The sequence below is a fragment of the Cynocephalus volans genome, chromosome 14 (assembly GCF_027409185.1).
Source record: "Cynocephalus volans isolate mCynVol1 chromosome 14, mCynVol1.pri, whole genome shotgun sequence".
In the NCBI taxonomy this organism is placed as follows: Eukaryota; Metazoa; Chordata; class Mammalia; order Dermoptera; family Cynocephalidae; genus Cynocephalus; species Cynocephalus volans.
This window is the reverse complement of record NC_084473.1, coordinates 24,387,964-24,404,671: the sequence shown is the minus strand read 5'-3', so window position 1 is coordinate 24,404,671 and position 16,708 is coordinate 24,387,964. Positions and strand designations below refer to the sequence as shown.

At 52.9% G+C, this 16,708-nt stretch overlaps 1 protein-coding gene across 3 annotated transcripts in view; it reads left to right on the top strand.

Annotated features, from left to right (window-relative positions):
• The window catches only part of DNMT3A (DNA methyltransferase 3 alpha), a 102,027-nt gene that overhangs the window by 32,535 nt on the left and 52,784 nt on the right, over positions 1-16,708 (top strand). For all 3 annotated transcript variants that reach the window (XM_063077613.1, XM_063077614.1, XM_063077615.1), the window contains exon 3: positions 7,211-7,315. In XM_063077613.1, the coding sequence (XP_062933683.1) occupies positions 7,211-7,315 (105 nt within the window). The remainder of the gene's footprint in view (positions 1-7,210; positions 7,316-16,708) is intronic.

Here is a 16,708-nt window from a genome sequence, read left to right as displayed (position 1 = left end):
GGTCAGTTGGACTCTGGAGACAGACGTGTGTTTGAACCTGGACTCTGCTACTTGACGCAGCCACATAAGCTCTGAGCAGGGAAATGCTCCTCTTCTGCTTGAGAGGTTGAAGTGAGATGATGCATGTAAGCATTAACATATTAAGTTAGCCTCATAATTTATTCTGGATATCTATCACTTATCCATCTACCTACCTACGTATACCTTTGTGGTTTTGATCCACCGCACCCCACGGGCTGCAGGGATGGGAGAAGAGCAGAGAACCACAGGTGGGGGTTTAGAGTCTGCTGAGAGCCTGGCCTGAGAAGGGAAGGCTCCCTCTCTCTGAGCCTGCATTTACAAGAGATCTCAGGTCCCATCACCCGTTGAACAGAAGCCAAACTGAGGCAAGTGGCAGTGAGACCTAACTCCCGATGGTGGGGGCTGTGGACTCCTTCAGGGGCCCATGTGAGGGACCATGGCTGGGCCCAAGGTCCCTCGGGTCCCTTCTGCTCTAAATGGCCACAGGTTAGAACACGAAAGGCTGGGCTCAGCTGTGAAGAGGAGAAGAAGGGAGCTGAGCTGGAGTGGGTGTCCCAGCACACTTGGGAAATGGGCCCTTCCTCGCTGGGACCTGGGCTTGGCACAGGAGGCATGGTCATGCCCTGCGGCTGCCTCTGCAGAGAGCCACAGGGCAATTACTTATAATCATCCCACTTAACATTTGTAAGGTGTGGGAGGATGCATAAAGGAGTTTCCTTTGCTTGGCAATTAACTCACTTAATCTTCACAATAAGTCAGGAGGTGCCTCCTGTCATCCCCATTTTACAGGTGAGGAACTGAGGCTTAGAGAGGTTAAGAATCTTGGCAAAGGACACATTGCTGCAAAGTGGTTTTACCTGGATGCTTTCCCTCTGTAAAGCAAGGGCTGTGCAGAGCCTGGGGATGGCTGCTGAAGGAGTGACTGTGACTGGTGCCCATGGAGATGGCTGCTGGCAGAGCAGTGGGCACTCTCTGCTTTGTTTATGTATTGTCTCTCCCTCCAAACAGAGTTCCCTATTTGCTTATCTTTGTATCCAGTACACAGTAGGTACCCCTGAGTACCCCTGTGCCTGGCCTCACAGGGGCACCGAGACCCCAGAGGCGTGCTACTTTGTGGGTGTGAGGTCCGGCCTACTGTTCCTGAGGCTCGCTGAAGCCAGTAGGTTGTGGAGGAAGTGCTGCAGCCTGGCAGGACAGCCTGGCACAGCCATTTTTAGCTATTTAGCATTTATAGAGCACCTGCTGTATGCAAATATCCAGGGGCTGTGGGGGACTCAGGCCAAAAAGACATGGCCCCTGCCTGCCAGGAGTGTGTGTGGCCTTTCTGGAGGATGGAAGGCTTTCATCAATAATTATAAAGCCTACCAAGCAGTCAATGAATATTTGGTGAATAGTTGAATAATTGAAATAAAGCACTGATGGACTTTGGGAGGTGACTCAGATCAAGAAAAGCAGGAAGTATTGGAGGACTCTGGAAGTGTGAGCATCTGCAGTGATTCCCAGTGTCACTGCTTGACTGCTCCCACCGTCCCCAGCCTCTGCCCCTTCACCTCTCTAGCAGAGCCACCTCTGCAGGGTCAGCCTGGGCATATCCATACGTGGGAGCGTGCGCGTGCGTGGCACATGGGGTACAAGGTCCCATGGCTGTAGTTCTGCAGAGCTTGGTGCTCAGGCGGCCCAGGACAGGGCTCTGCCTGCTGCCAGGGCCAATTCGCTTCAGTGAATTCCACAACCACAGACAGTCCCTGGGAGGCCAGCCAGCCAGCTGGCAAAGGCTGTGCGTGCTTCTTGTCCCAGGGGGCCCGGGCAAGTGGCTGGCTAGATCCGGCAAGTTCATCCCCTAGATTCAAACACCAACTTGAGACATCTGCTCAACGGATGCTGGGTCAGTAGCATCCTGTTTAAGTACTGGAGGGAGCACGTATGTCAGGCTGCCTGTCTCTGGGTGAGGGCCTCATGAGACATATATGTCTTGTGGGGAGGGGTCCTGTGTCTAGGCACGGCCAGCCAAGAGTGTATGTGTCCGTGTGCACGTGAATGCCAGTGTGTGCCTTTACCTTGGATTGCCAGCATCCGATGTTTCAGTGTGTGTGTGTGTGTGTGTGTGTGTGTGTGTGTGTGTGTGTGTGTGTAAAACATGGTATGGTAGAGGATAGTGGCTTGTTGCAGTGGAAAGACCCATGGGCTGGGAATCCAAAGATCTAACTCCTGGATCTGAAGGCCTCCCTTCTCAGCTCTCTGATCTTTGCGAGTCACATAACCTCTCAGAACTTCAGATTTCCCGCCTTTATAATGGAAAAAATAATACCAGCTCTGCTGTCTGTAAAGTGTAAGAATAAAAATGAAATAACATATGTGAAAATGCTTTGTTAATTGCCACGTACAGTACAAATATGAGAGATTATTATTGTCATAGCCCAGCTCATCAGAATGAGAAGTTGTATGTGGCTTAAAATAATCCATCCAGTGAGCTGTGTTGAAATGTAGGTCAAATCATAGCCTCAGAAGTTGAGAGAGGCTGATGGGAACCACCTAATCTAACAGGCCAACAAATGTGAAGGTGCTTTGAAAGCTGTAAGGAATTACATAAATGTAAAGTGACAATTATGTCTAAGCCTAGAAAGTACATTTTAGTCATCCCATTTCCTGCTTCTGAAGTCATAAGGATCCAAGTGGCACTGGAGCCTCATGCATGGTTGTATTTGCGCTGGTTTGTGGATTGTACTTGTGCCTCGATTTGTGTGTATGGACTCAGTTATTTACTGAGCACCTACTATGTGACAGTCACTCAAGTCTTTTTGAGTGCCTGCCTTGTGCTAGGTGCATCAGTCTAGGCATTGTGGATGCCAGCGTGACTAAGATAAAGAGCTCTTGGCCTGGCCAACACCATAGCTGACAGCTGCAAAGCTGGGCAGTGGGCGCATAGGAGAGGAAGAGTCTATCGGCTCAGTCTAGGTAGGGGATGGGAAGAGAATCCAGGAAGCGAGGCTGGAACAGTGAGTAAGGGTTTGCTGGTGAACCTGAGGGGACCATTGGGCAGAAGGAACGGTCAGTGCCAAGGTGCTGAGAAAACAGAAGCAGCCTGCTTTTGTACCTGGTGCGGTGTTGGGACCCCAGCGTGGAGAGGAGACCAAGGCAATCCAGCTGGATCCTGGGCACCTTCCTGCACACAGGCTAAGGAGCTCAGCTGGATCCTCTAGGCCCCTGGACGCCCCCTCAGCAAGGGTTTAAGCTCTGTGGAGTAACATAATCAGCTTTGCATTTTGGAAAGATCACGGAGCCCTGGTCCTTCTGTGTATCTCACGGCCGCAGCAGCAGCACCAGCCAGATGTTGGGATCTGTCTGGCAGTGAAAGCTGCGTATGTAGGGCGCTGAGCTGGGATTGGCATGGGGGAGGGGTGGGGTGGGAGTGATGCGCTTCTGTGAAATGTGCTGGTCAGGACGTGTGAGCCGGGAGGAAGTTAGCAATTCTTGAGTGACTATCATATGTCAGCTTTTGATATATTACCTCATTTAATTCTTATGACATCACTGCAAAGTAGATATTATTATTATTGTCCCCATTTTACAGATAAGGGAAGCAAGACTTGGAGGTTCAGTAGATTGCAGTTACTAATAAGCAAAAGCAGAGCAAAACTCCCAGGCTACCTCTGCCCTCTCCTAAGCCCACCTGTCTAGAATTTCCCACTCCCGTCTCCCACTGGAAGGATGGACTAATTCAGGACCCTTACTTGACAGATGAGGAAACCAACCTGGACTCAAATCTGTTCCTGCTAAATGGGTTACTGTTTTCCAGCTGCTCGAGATTCTTGTCTTTCAGAGTATTAGCGACGCCTCTTAATTCAGTGCTACTTGAAGATTTGATAAGCATGTTTAAAATTCCTTTGCTCAACCCATCGGCAAAGTTATTGAATGAAACAGGCCCTGTGACAGATGTGAGAATGAGCCACTTGATGCGCCTCCTTGGAGCCATCAGGGGTTGGGGGCATGGCCTGAGCCATCTGCTCACCCTTCTCAGTGTCCCAGCCCCCCTCCTAGGAGTGTGAACCTCAGGCAAGCCCAGGGCAGAAAGCACCACCTTCCACTCTGCCCTGCAACTTGTGGCTCCGTCACAGCAGAATGACATGTTGGCAGAAGGTAACATGCTTTTCAGAAAGCTGTGCTTCAGGGCCAAGTGGAAAGGGCATGGGCCAGGAGCCATTCAAGCCTGGATGTGAATCCTGACCCGGGCTTTCTCGGAGACTTGTTTTCCCCAAGCACAGGGGTGTGTGAGGTGTGTGAGGCCTGAGTGCTGGTCCAGGTGGATAAAGTGCCTTGCCCATGCTGGGCACAGCAGCCTGCCTGGTGCTCTCAACGCTCTCTGGACACATCAGGTTCTGGGGAGGTAGCCTGGTATTGGGGGGTCCACCCCTTCTTCCTTGGCTGGGTTGACTTGATAATGTGCTGAGCATCCCTCGCCCGCTGGGCTCAGCATGCATGGCATAAGGTGAGGAATTACAGCAAGTCTGCTGTGGCATAGGGTGGCCTATCAGGGTCCCCAAAGGCTTTCTCCACATGCCTGATGGAAGCCAGGGCTTGCCTGTCCTGAAATGTCAAATGTCTTTGTTTTCAGGTCATTGCCATGTGGAACTCATGCTTCCTTTTTGCTGATCAGAGGCTCTGATTGTCTTTCACATCTTTGATTAGCTCAATATAAAAGTTAGAAAATGAAATGAATCCCTCTGTTATAAATGCAGTTTATTGAAGAAATGGTTCAACTCCCAGAATTTCTGGGCAGGAGTTTTTCCAGACTCTGTTCTGGTCTCTGGGGAATTCAGCAGTGAACAAAATAGACAAGGGGACAAACCATTTATCCATCTGTCCTCTCAAAAGCCTGAGAAGCAGGCAGAGTGGAATCTTTCACACCCCCATTTTATGGATGAGGTAACTGAGGCTCAGAAAGGATAGTCCTGAAACTAGAAAATAGACAAGCTGGGCACATACCCACTTTGGTTTGCCCCGGCCCTTTGCCCTTTCCGTGATGTCACATTGACCCTGATAGTTTTATAAACTATCTCAGCCTGAAATTCATCACAGTCGTATAGATCAAATAGAAACCTTTGCAAATATTAAGCTGCATTGGTAGTATTTCCTCTCTGTGTGATCCAAGGGGTCCTTTCTTAAATGGGGCTGTGGGGTCCTCAGAGGACAGCTTGTATCCAGCAGTCCTGACTTCCCACGGGCATGTGCTCTTAGGCCAGCCTGAGCCCTCACGAGACTCCCCACCAGCTGTCCACTCTCTCCATGGCCTCTCTGCCCTCATTAATTCTTGTGCCTTCCTGAAAAGAGCCCCTCAAGGATCTCTGGTCCTGGGGCCAGCCTGCCCCTCCACACAGGATCCTCCACGCCCCCCATCCCCCGGCTTCCTTTCCAGATTTTGTATAAGCTGGACTCCTTGAATTGTCCTCTTCAGCCCTCCTCTAGCCTCAGTCCTCGCTGCCATGTCATTCCGCACAGCTTAGTGTTGCTGCTCTCGAAGGTCAGCCGTCAGTTATGACCCCTCGCCAAATTTCACTGTCCTCAGCGTGTTTGCAGCAGACGACTTTGGTTGCTTGGGCTGGCAGCTCGCTCCCTCCTTTCTCCCACAATACACCAGGGTCTTCTCCCGCACCTCTGACCGTTCCCTCTCTGTCTCCTTTATAAGCTGTGCCCTCTCTCTAACTTGACCATGGCCACCACTATGTGCCAAGGCCTGGCGCCTCTGTTCCTCCTCCACTTGCACCTCTGGAGGCCTCCCAGAACCTGGGCTGTGATGGTCTGTCCCACAGGCGTGCCTCGGACGGTGGGCCCAGTGATGTTCTTCCCATGGGTCTAATGTCTACAATTGGACCCTTCCATTTGCTCATCCCACTGTCACCTGAAGACTAATGTGGCAAACCACAAGGTGTTTTGCAATCACAGAAAATGAAACTTGAGTGGGATGGTGAGGGCCATCTCAGTGAAACCTCCAGGGAACCTGTGCCCCCTCCATCCCGTGATATCAGCCCTGCTCTGATTGGTGCCTCCCTCGGGAGGGCCCCAAAGCCATCTTTGGCTCTTGACGTTACCCAGGGCATGAAGACAGGCTGTCCCTCTGCTGGGTTGGGGTCCCTTTCTCCCTCCCCAGCATCAGACCTGCTAGTGACTAGTCATGCCGGAGCCCGGCTGAGTCAGAAGAGGCTTGTGGGTGGTTTGTGGCCAGACTGGAGCAGTGAGGCAGGACTTTCTAGGTTTATGTTTCTGCGCCCCAGAGAGAAGCTCCAAGGGGCCTGGCCCTGCGCAAGTGCTGCGTGAGGGCGAGCAGCAAAGCAGGCTTTTGCTCTGGAGCTCAGTGAATGAGAAGCACTGAGGGGAGCCAAGACGTGCCCCCTGAGACACCCCATGGGGTGACAGCATATGCACTGCCAGTGCTACATGGCAGAGACTTCAGGGTGGGGATATTTACAGCAGCTGTAAAAGTTCTCTATTTCCTGCGATAGTCCTCATTTCCAGTATTGCATGTACTTCAGACAGACATCTCTAAATTTTTACATACATACATATATATATATATATATATATATATATATATATATATGTATATACATTTTTTTTTTCTTTTTTGGGTGGTGACTGGCCAATGTTGGGATCTGAACCCATAACCTTGGTATTATAAGGCTGTGTTCTAACCAACTGAGCTAACTGGCCAGCCTGACATCGCTAAATTTACTATTTCTTTTAATGTGAGTTTATTCTTTTCAATAAAGGTGATTCATTAAATAGATCACTAGCTTAATTTTTGTATATGTGTAAGATGTTTTCATATAAATCAACTCCTAACTCAGAAATCCCATATCAAGACTTGCATTATGATTTTGTGGTTCCGAAAATGCGGTCACCAGGAGGGAGCAATGCCTTCTGCCGGGTCAGCCGGGTCTCCCCTGATGTCCCCCCAAGGGTGTGTTCACATGGGGTTCCAAGAAGTGGCTCACACGTTATCAGGCAGGCAGGGGGTGAATAACATCCTGGGGTGGGGGGTGGCATGGTGCATCCCTGGAAGTGTGGCTCTCATGGGGGTGGGATGGAAGGAGGCTGGGGCTGGAATGCGGGCCACAGCCAGCCCAGGAGAGGCCTGGAATGCTGTGCCTCTTGGATTGGCCTTCAACCTCACAGGCTGTGTCTGTGCCCACAGGACGGAGAGGAGCAGGAGGAGCCTCGTGGCAAGGAGGAGCGGCAGGAGCCCAGTACCACAGCCCGGAAGGTGGGGAGGCCTGGGAGGAAGCGCAAGCACCCCCCGGTGAGTGTCCCATTTCACACACACACAAGACACACATGCCTGTGCTCTGGACAGCAGTGATGCGTGTCCTACAGGACCCTGGGGACATGAAGACCAGGTGATGTTGTGAGTGCACCCCTCCAGCTGCAGAACTTGTTCACCTTGCCCGTTCTTTGAGCCCATGGCTACGCTCATATTTCCCCATTTCCTACGCAGAGAACTAGAGGCCCTGAGAGGCCAGGGGCCTTGGCTGGTGGGATTTGGAGCTGGGCCCTGACTGATTTTGACCCAGGCCCCTGACTCCAGCCTCCCTCTGGAAGGGCAGCAAGAGAGCTTGCCAGATTCCCGGGCTGGACAAGGAACCCCCCAAGCCTGACCACACACCCAGCCTGGGTCTCAGCCCCCACCTGAGAACCCGGAGGATGGGAACTGGGGAGGGAAGAGGTACAGGCTGGTGGGACTGTCTGTGAGAGAGGAGGAGACTGAGGGTGCTGTTGAAGTCCTGTGGGGGTGCAGGCCACAAGCCCTGGCTTCTGGGAGCCATTGCCGCTGCAGTCAGGGCATGAGAGGGGCTTTGGAGGACGAGGCCTGTGGGCTGTAGGAGCTGCCTCTCTTAGGTCCCAGACTTGGAGGTGGAGCAATAACTTTCCCAGCACCAAAGACAGCTGGTTCCTTTCTTTTAGTCCCTTGCAGCTGAGCATGGCAAACTTGGAGCAAGAAGGTAAGGGGGAGGCAGGGGCTCTGGATTAGTAACTCAGCCCTTCAAGGAAATGTTCTTGGCAGGGCAGGGAGCCAGGATTTTCTCCCGTGGGGTAGAGAGTCGGGGTCAGTGGTGGCTGAAGTGCAAGAGGAAAGCAGAGGGAGGGAGGTGGGTTCTTAGAGGCAACATTTTGGGAACCCGCTGGGTACTAAAGTGCACCACTGCCAATTCTGCTTGTATTGGGAGGGGCGGGGGGTGGGGGCAGGAGTTAAGTAATTTAACTGGTACATAATTTTAAACATTTTAGTATTAAAGCAAACATGGATATTTTATGACCTGGAATGAAAAATTCACATGACATTGAAAGATAAAATGGGACTTCAAAGGAATTTCTGCTTGTAGCAGACCCTGCAGGCTGCGCTCAAAGATTTGGGGTGCTTCTGTTCTCCACTACTGTCAGAGCACCCGAGGGAGAAGGTGGGGGAGGGGAGTGGGCTGGAGTCAGAGCCACTGACAATTCCTTCCACACCTGCATGTGTGCCCACCTCCCTCCGAGATCTGCAGAGCAAATATCAGATCAGACGGACAAGGAGCGAGAAGGGGGTACAGACCAGTGGGTGGAGGAAGGTTGGCAGGTCCCACCTACCTAGGTCTGGAGCAGGCTGCAGTGGGGAAGGAAAACAGTCTTTTTAGAGTCCAACAGATTTGAGTTCAAATCCCAGCTCCACCACTGACCATCTGTGTGACCTTGAACAAATCACTGCCTGAACCTGAGGGTCCCCTTCTGAAAAACAGAGGTCATGAAGGATGCACTCCTTCTAGACCCCTGTGACAACGAAATGGGTTTAAGTACCGATGAGCCTCAGCAAAGGTCGGGTCTGCCCCTGCCTGCTAGACCTTTCTTCTTTAGGAGGCCACAGCAGCTGTAGGTTGACAGAAGAAACAGCATCTGGATTTACTGCTTCCCAGCTGTGTGACCATGAGCATGTTGTTTAATCTCTCTGAGCTGCTTCCGCATTGGTAAAATATGGCTGCCAGTAGAACCTACACTGTCCAGCTCCTAGAGCGTTTTGCAAACAGGAAAGCAGGGTCCAAATGTGCAGGGCTGGCAGTGTAATAAACTTGCTCCACTGAGGGGGCCAGTGTCCACAATGTGGGGTGCAGGCCTTTGGGGTGGGGCTGACACATTCACTTCTCAGCAGCCCTGGTGGGAGGTGGTGCACATCCTATAAAAGTCATAGTCTGAATGTGGTCCAGCCTGTGTCCTAGGTGACACCTGTAGCCACCTGGACTCAGGAGAGACCCCAGGGTGGGAGCAAGTATGGGGAAGGCAAAACTGGCTGGGGCGTCAGGGGGCCTGTGGCAAATGTGGGAAAAGGGACACCTTGCACACTGCGAGAACAGAAGAAGACTGACCCCAGAGAAAAACAGCCATCATAGCCCCTCCTGGGAGCCCACGATGGGGAAATTCCTGCCACATCCAGGAGTCAGCCTGTGGTCCTCCGCCTGGGTTTCAGGCTCTGATTCGGGGCCTCAACCCTTGTGGAGCAGGTGCTGGTCCCAGCCTCCTCTCTTCCCAGGCAGGAGTGCAGCAGGGACGGCTTCTCAGGGACCTGTTGCAGCTGTGGCCTGGGAGTAGCTTTAGTAGGGAGCTTTAAAGCAGCTGAGTGTGTCATCCCGCTAAGCCTGGAGACAGGAGGGAGCTTGGCGCAGGTCCTGACAGGTGTAATGGGAAGGCGCTGGGAAGTGAGAGAGGACACCCTGGCGGGAGGCTTCCTTTGTGCACACGTTGCACAGTCAGCACTGGACAAGGAGGGCCAAGTTACATCCGTGAGTGTCCTCACCATCACCCAGTCTAAGGCTAAGAGATCTTTAGCTCTCTCCTCCTTTTGCTCCCAAGGTTTCTCTGTCTGTGCCTTCAGCAGGCATCTATCCCTGGATGCCTTCCACTCATTCCTGCTGCTGCGTTGGCCTCCTGGCTGTGCCCTCCCCAACCAAGTCCACCTGCCCCCAGTATGCCCAGGCCAGTGTGCTTTCTAAAACCCCCAGCCCCACCTCCCCTTCATGACGAACACTTCCCACTTACTGAGCACCCACCATGTGGGGGGAAGCCTCACTGATAAAGAAGACTTATCTTTCAGTCTAGTGTGCCACACGTAATCACAAGAAATAAAAGTAAATAATAACACAGGTCACACAATCACTGTAAATGTGATACCTGACACATCTCTCTTCAAGAATCTCCAGCAGCTGCATTTCTTAGGGAACAAGATCTGGAACACTCCACCTGGCGTTCCAGCCCCTCTCCATGTGACCTCTCCTGCCCCTGCACTAGCAGCAGATAGCACCGCTTTGGCCACGGAAGCCTGGTCTTCTCACTGCTCCCTGAACACGCCAAGCCCGCTGCTCCCGCTGCCTCCCCTGCTGTTCCACAGCCCTCCCTTCTCTCTGCCTGCCCTGGTGCCACAGCCCACCAAAGCCTAATAGTAAATGAAGCCCAGTTCAGCCATCGTGACCCACACTGGGCTTTCCCTTCTTGAGCCATTTGTAAAATGAATAAAAATGAACTGACAAATCAAAGGCAAGTCACAAGCCCACCGATCACGTGCTTGGATGGCAGTGGTCTGCACACTTCACTGTGGGAAGCACTGGTCTGCCAACTGTTGCCTGTCTCTACAGAACTTGAGAATAAGTATGGAGAAGCTTTTATATCAATCTGATATTTTTGCCACATTCACGTGTGTGATTTTGTATTTTACAGAAGTGACAATTCTTGGTGGATTAAGAATTTAAATATCCAAAACCAAAACCTGGGCTTTCACCCTAGATAACTTGAAAAGCAGGTTGAGAGAGCTTGTCCCTTCCACAGGTTTTGGCCCTAGGTGCCACCCCTATTGCATAGCTGCCGCCAAGCTGAGCCACATTACACCTGTCTACACAGCTCGCTGAGGACAGAGGCCAGGAGGAAAGGCTCAGAGTTGTGCGGCACTTTTTTCTTTTTTTTTGCCTACAAAGGCCTTTTACAACAATTACCTCATATGATGCTGGCAAAAACCTGCATGAGGAGGCGGGACCACTGTGGTCACCATCCCCACATTCAGACGAAGAGACTGAGGTTTAGAGAGGATGATCTGGACCTGGGCGCCACACCAGCCAGGTGCAAAACCCACGGGGCTCTTTACTCCTCACTGCTGGAGCCACGCAGTCTAGCCGACTGGGTTTCCACAGGTTCTTTTTGAGTTAATGTATGAATGCAGGGCTGCTTGAACAAGTGTGTAGAGCTGATCCAAACAGCATACAAAGAAAATGTAACTGACAAGGGCGATTGACGCAAGTACCAGGGAGCTGGTGTGTATGTGGGGGAGGCTGCGGTGGTCTGAGGATGGGGAGGTGGGCCTGCTGAAGACGGCAGTGGCCTGGTTTGTCTGCAGCACTGGCCGGAGAGCAGGATGCTGCACCCTGAGCCGGGGACAGGAAGCAGGAAGCCAGCTGCAGGGCTGGGCGGGGCTTGGGAGGGAGCTGGCACCTGGGCCAAGGCCTGCAGGCTGGCCAGTGCCCATGCCTGGGAGGAGGGGGCTGGCGTGCGGGGCTGAGCCCGCGTGTAGGGGTGTGTGTTGGGGCGGGGAGGAAGGGGCATTTTCCTGTTCGCCAGCTCCCAGGGACGTTGCAGGATGACGAGGAAGGGTGTCTGCAGCTGGTTCCTGCCTGCTTACAAGCCCAAACAGCCCTGGGAAGGCCTTTGTCCTTCGTGGTGGTTTCTGCTGAGCCACTGGAGGGACAGTTTCTGTCCCTGCCAACCAAATTCTAGTGGGTGACCAGCCTTGTGGGGCACCATACCCTGTTTATTAGCTGTATGCATTTATTCATTGAAGATTTATACCCGCCAACTTCCTCCAGGGTTATTTTCGCTCCGAGGGAGCACTCTGAGGTCACCTCTTGCTAAGAATAACCCAGAAAGGGAGGGAGGAGGGGGAGGGGGCTGGGAGCTGGGGCTGAGCTCGGCTGAGGGCTGAGCCGGAGCCACTGGCTTTCCTTACTCCACATCTGACCCTCCAACACAGCGTAGGAGTGAGTAAGTTCAGGAGGGCAAAACCAACCCCTTCAGAGCAAAAGCCCTGGGGTATGAAGCCTGAGAAGTCAGGGACCATGCTGTGCCACTGCAGCTCACATCAGTTGGGCACAGTTTAACTCAGCTGTTAGGGTTTGCAGCACTGGCTCATTTTCCAACCCAATATGACCTTTCAGTTCTTCTCCAAGTTAAGACAGAGCTCAGATCCCCTCCTTGTTTCCAAATCAGATCTGCTCCTGTGTGAACCCGTCGAACCTTGACCCAGTGACTTGGTGCCCCCTGGTTTTCATGCACAAAACTCCTTGAGACAGTGACTCCCATTCCTGGGCTTCGGCCCCTGGTCAGCCCTCCCAGGCATTTTCCTCCTGTGAGCTGCATCAGGACACACTGCTGCCCGCTCTCCTGTCTGCTTATGTTTTTGAAAGTGTTTAGGAAGGACTGTCATGTAGCTCATGAGGTTGGAGACTTTGAACTGTTCCTTGCGGTTTTGTCTGCTTGTTCCCCAGCCGGAGCAGCCTCACTGACACCCACTAGTACAGTCCAGTGAGGAAGGGCTGGCCAGGGCTTTGGACTTAAGGTGCCACGGCACTCCTAAGAATCTGGGGAGCCAGGAAGACATGTTGGAGAATGTGGGCTTGATGGGGCCTTAAAAGTGGGGTATTGTTTGGAGAAGTCAAGGGAAAAGTGAAAGGCCTGCCTACCAGGGACCTTGCTGAGCCAGGTGGTAGGAAGGAATGCACACGGGGTGTGATGGTATGTTGTGGGGGCCCAAGGGCAGGAGCTGTGGGCACACTGGCTCACACTTGGCCTGGCTGCATGGATGAGGGTTTCATTTCAAAATGAGTTCGATCTCAGTTGCAAAGTGAGTTCACAGACAGCTTGAGGGGTTTTTACTCTTTATCCTCCCTGAAAAAATATGTGTGTAAACTTAGATAACTAGATTTTGGGGAGGAGGACGTGTTTTGGGAAGCCGGCTCTGGCATCCGTGAGCGTGATGGGAATGCAGGGACACAGGGTGGGAGGGGGCCAGAAAACATCCCCAGAACCCGTTGTGGGGAGGGGGAGGGGGAGGGGTGTGTGTGACAATGGTGGGACAGAATTGGCAGGGTCTGTGCTGCTGGTCCCTGGGGATGAGGGGGAGGAAGGGATGACAGGAGATGCTGTAGGCCCCAGTGACAGCACAATAGGGCCAGTGTCAGTGCTGTGGTCAGAGACCAAGGCTTCTGGATGGGAGCAGACTGGGCAGGGGCCCTTTTGGAGGCCACTTTAGATAACTGGTCTTACTGGGGGAGCATTTGAGTAAAATCTCAGAATCTCCATTTTGTGTTTTTAAAAAAAATTCCCTCTGATTATTTTTATCCCTCCCTGGCCCCTTCCCCAGAGTTGCACGTTCCAGGGCTACCCCGATGAGTCATTCCCGTAGGCCTCGGTCTCCATGGTCTCCATGGTCTCCCTGTTCCAGTTGAGCTTGCTAGAGCCTGGGCTGCACCTGCATCTCTCCTGCCGTGGCAGGTACCCGCCGGCACATGCATCTGAGGAGAGCTGTTGACACTGGTCTTCTTTCATCATCCCCACCTAGAGAATTCTGTACATTTTGGTTCTCCCACCTTAAGAGAGACATAAGTGAGCTGGAAAAGCTCCAGAGAAGGGCAGCTAAATTGATCAAGGGGAAGGCAAGGCTGCCAAGTGAGGACAGACTAAAGAGATTATGACGCTCCAGTCTGGAGAGACAAAGGCTGAGAGAGGATGTGATTAAGGCTTTGAAATCATGTCGGGTGGGGCAGGGTGAGCACAGCATGGTGGGGGTGGAGGGACACCCATTAGAGACTGCGGGAAGGTGAGTAAAGCACAGGAAAGAAAGCACCATTTTCCATGGTGGGTTCCCTTCCTACCAAACCTGTCACCCTAGGGATGGTAGAGATTGAAATAGAAATAACTTTAAAAGAGATTTACTTAAATACGTGGATCTTCTATACATATTGGCTTTTTAAAGGAAGCTTCCAACTCCAGAATTCTTTGAGGTTGACTTCAAAGAGCACAGCCAGGCCCTCTTCCAGGTGGACAGGTGTCCCTTCTGGAAACAGAGCCCTGGTGAGATGGCCACTCGCTGGGCATGTTTGTTCTTGTGTCCATTTACCATGGCTTGCGACAGTCTAGCAGGGCCATGGGTTGAGTGACCCCAAGGCTTTGCTGAGCCCTAAAGTTCTCTCCTGGGACATTTGGGTGGAGAGATCTCTGAGGGAAATGGTGGGACCCGGAGGGGTGCCAGGCTGGGGCCAGGACTTCCAGAGTTAGCTCTCTTTGGCCTTTGCTCCTGCTGTTCCTGACCAAACTGGCGGCTCATTTAGCTGCTCCATTGGGAAAAAGGAAATTGGAGGAGTCGTGGTCCTAGTTCCAAAGTTTCAGGGCCTGACTCCATTCACTCCAGGAAGGCTGAGCAGGGAGGCATGTGGGGGCCTCTCCAGGGAGTGGCCCTCTCTGGCTGTCCCTGCCACAGGCCACTTCTGCTGCAGTCAGATCTCAGGGGAGGGCTGCCGGGGGAAGGTGGCTGCAGAAAGGGCTAGGGCAAGGGGCAGGTGGTTGTGGCAAGTGCCAGTGCTTCAGGGGCAGGACGGCCCTGCTTACATGGACATGTGGCTGTTTCCTGAAACTAGAGTCAACCTGGAAAAATCTAGGCTGGGCAGGGGCTGATGGGCAGCAGGAGCCGAGGAACTGGAAGGAGCCAGGAGCAGCGTGTGTGAGTGGAGGCGGCCTTGTTGGTGTGGTTTTGTTTACAGCGCTCAGCATCCATGTGCCTCTCTCCCGTGGCTGGCAGATGAGCTGGGCTGCACCCCTTGTGTGTCGCGCCTGTGATTGTGTGTCAAGAGGCTATGGCTGGCTAGACGCCAGAGTTCCCGGATGACACAGACCTGAGCCCCACGCAGGCCGTAAAAGCACAATGGCGCAGGCCCAGCCTCCGCGGTGACCTTGATGGTGGTGACTGTGATGGCGGGGAGTGCAGAGGTGGAAAGGCTGCAGGAGCGAGTGAGGCTCCTGGTAGGAGAGGCGGGGTGGAGGGAGAATAGCACCCACTGGGCCCCCACCCCCGACACATCCCACCTCCCTGTCCCAGGTGAGCGCTGCTTGGCCTGCAGCCTGGAAAATGGGCTCCTGCATCCCCGGGTGCCTGGGCCCCATTCCCCTGTACTTGTATTGTTACCCTCAGCTGTTGTGTGCCTGGTTTTTAGTTTTGGTATGTAAACATTATAACTCTCATAAAGGAACTCATGAAAATCACTTGCCCCTATCGGGAGCTTCAGCACTTGGCCCCACCTTGGGAGATGTGGCCTCAGTGGGGTGCAGGCGAGGTCGGGAGTTCTGGGGAAGACTGAGGCTGGGGAATTGGTTTGGGTCTGGACAGGTTCTCTGCAGAAGGCTCCTTCTGGCTTGGCCTGTGGCTTCAGGTGGATGCTGCCTGGCCCTTCTCAGGCATATCACAGCCTCCTGGAACCCTTGGGATTTGCCAGCTTGGGCTTTTCCTGACACTCAACCCAGAAAGGTAGTCGGCCTTCACCTGCCTCTCCTGTACCTGGGGCCTTTTGGTGCTTTGCCTCCTAGGAGGTGTGTGACCCAAGGCAAGCCTGGAACCTTTCCTCAGAAAGGTGAGGAGAACAGGGGCTACCTCAGTCATTGTGATCATTAAATGTATTGATCGTATAAGCACGTGTATGCCAGCTCCTGTGCTTGGTACTAGGGAGCGGTAGGTGGAGAGAAATGGAACAGTAAATAATGCAAAGCTCGTGGTCTAGGAGGGAGACACACAGTAAACTGTAATTAGGTGCCGCGGGGAGCGTTGTAATGAGATAGGATGAGGAAGTGTTTTGTAAACAAATGTGGCATGCAGTGGCTGGGGAGGGGCAGGGAGTGAATGCCAGTGGACTTTACCCCCATCCTTTAGGGCCAGGCTGGGACCAGCAGCTGTCCACACCTGCCAACTACCCGGGGGTGGTAGTGAGGCTGAGGGCTCCAAAGACCTGGAGCCTAGCACAATCCCTCCGAGGTGCAAGTGTGAGCGTGTGTGTGTGTGTGTGTGCGTGTGTGTGAGGGAGAGACAGAGAGACAGATAGACACTAGACTTGAACATGTTCCTTATACAGAAAGTAGGGGCTGGCCGGTTAGCTAAGTTGGTTAGAGCGCAGTGTTGTAACACCAAGGGCCAGGGTTCTGGATCCCCATACTTGCCCAGCACCAAAAAAACCCCAAAAAAAGACAGAATGTAAATAGTGGTTCCTGGGGATGGGGGACTGGGGGTTAGTATTTAATAAGGCAGTCCCTGGTCATTGTATCTACCCTCAGCCCAGCTGAGGTCAAAAACACGGTTGACATTTTGGCTCAAGTAGTTCTTTGTTGTCGGGGCTGCCCTGTGTCTTACAGCAGCAGAGATGTTTAGCAGCATCCCTGGCCTCTACCCATGGGACGCTATCACCCCCCATCCCCACATGACAACCAAAAATGTCTCCAGACACATTGCCAAATGTCTTCTGGGGGTAACAGAATTGTCCCTAGTTGAGAGCCACTGCTTTAACCTGTTCGGAATAAACTGTCACAGGAGAGGCCTGAGGAGGGGGTGGGGGGCAGCAGAGAGGCAGGAGGCAGTTGCTCTAGG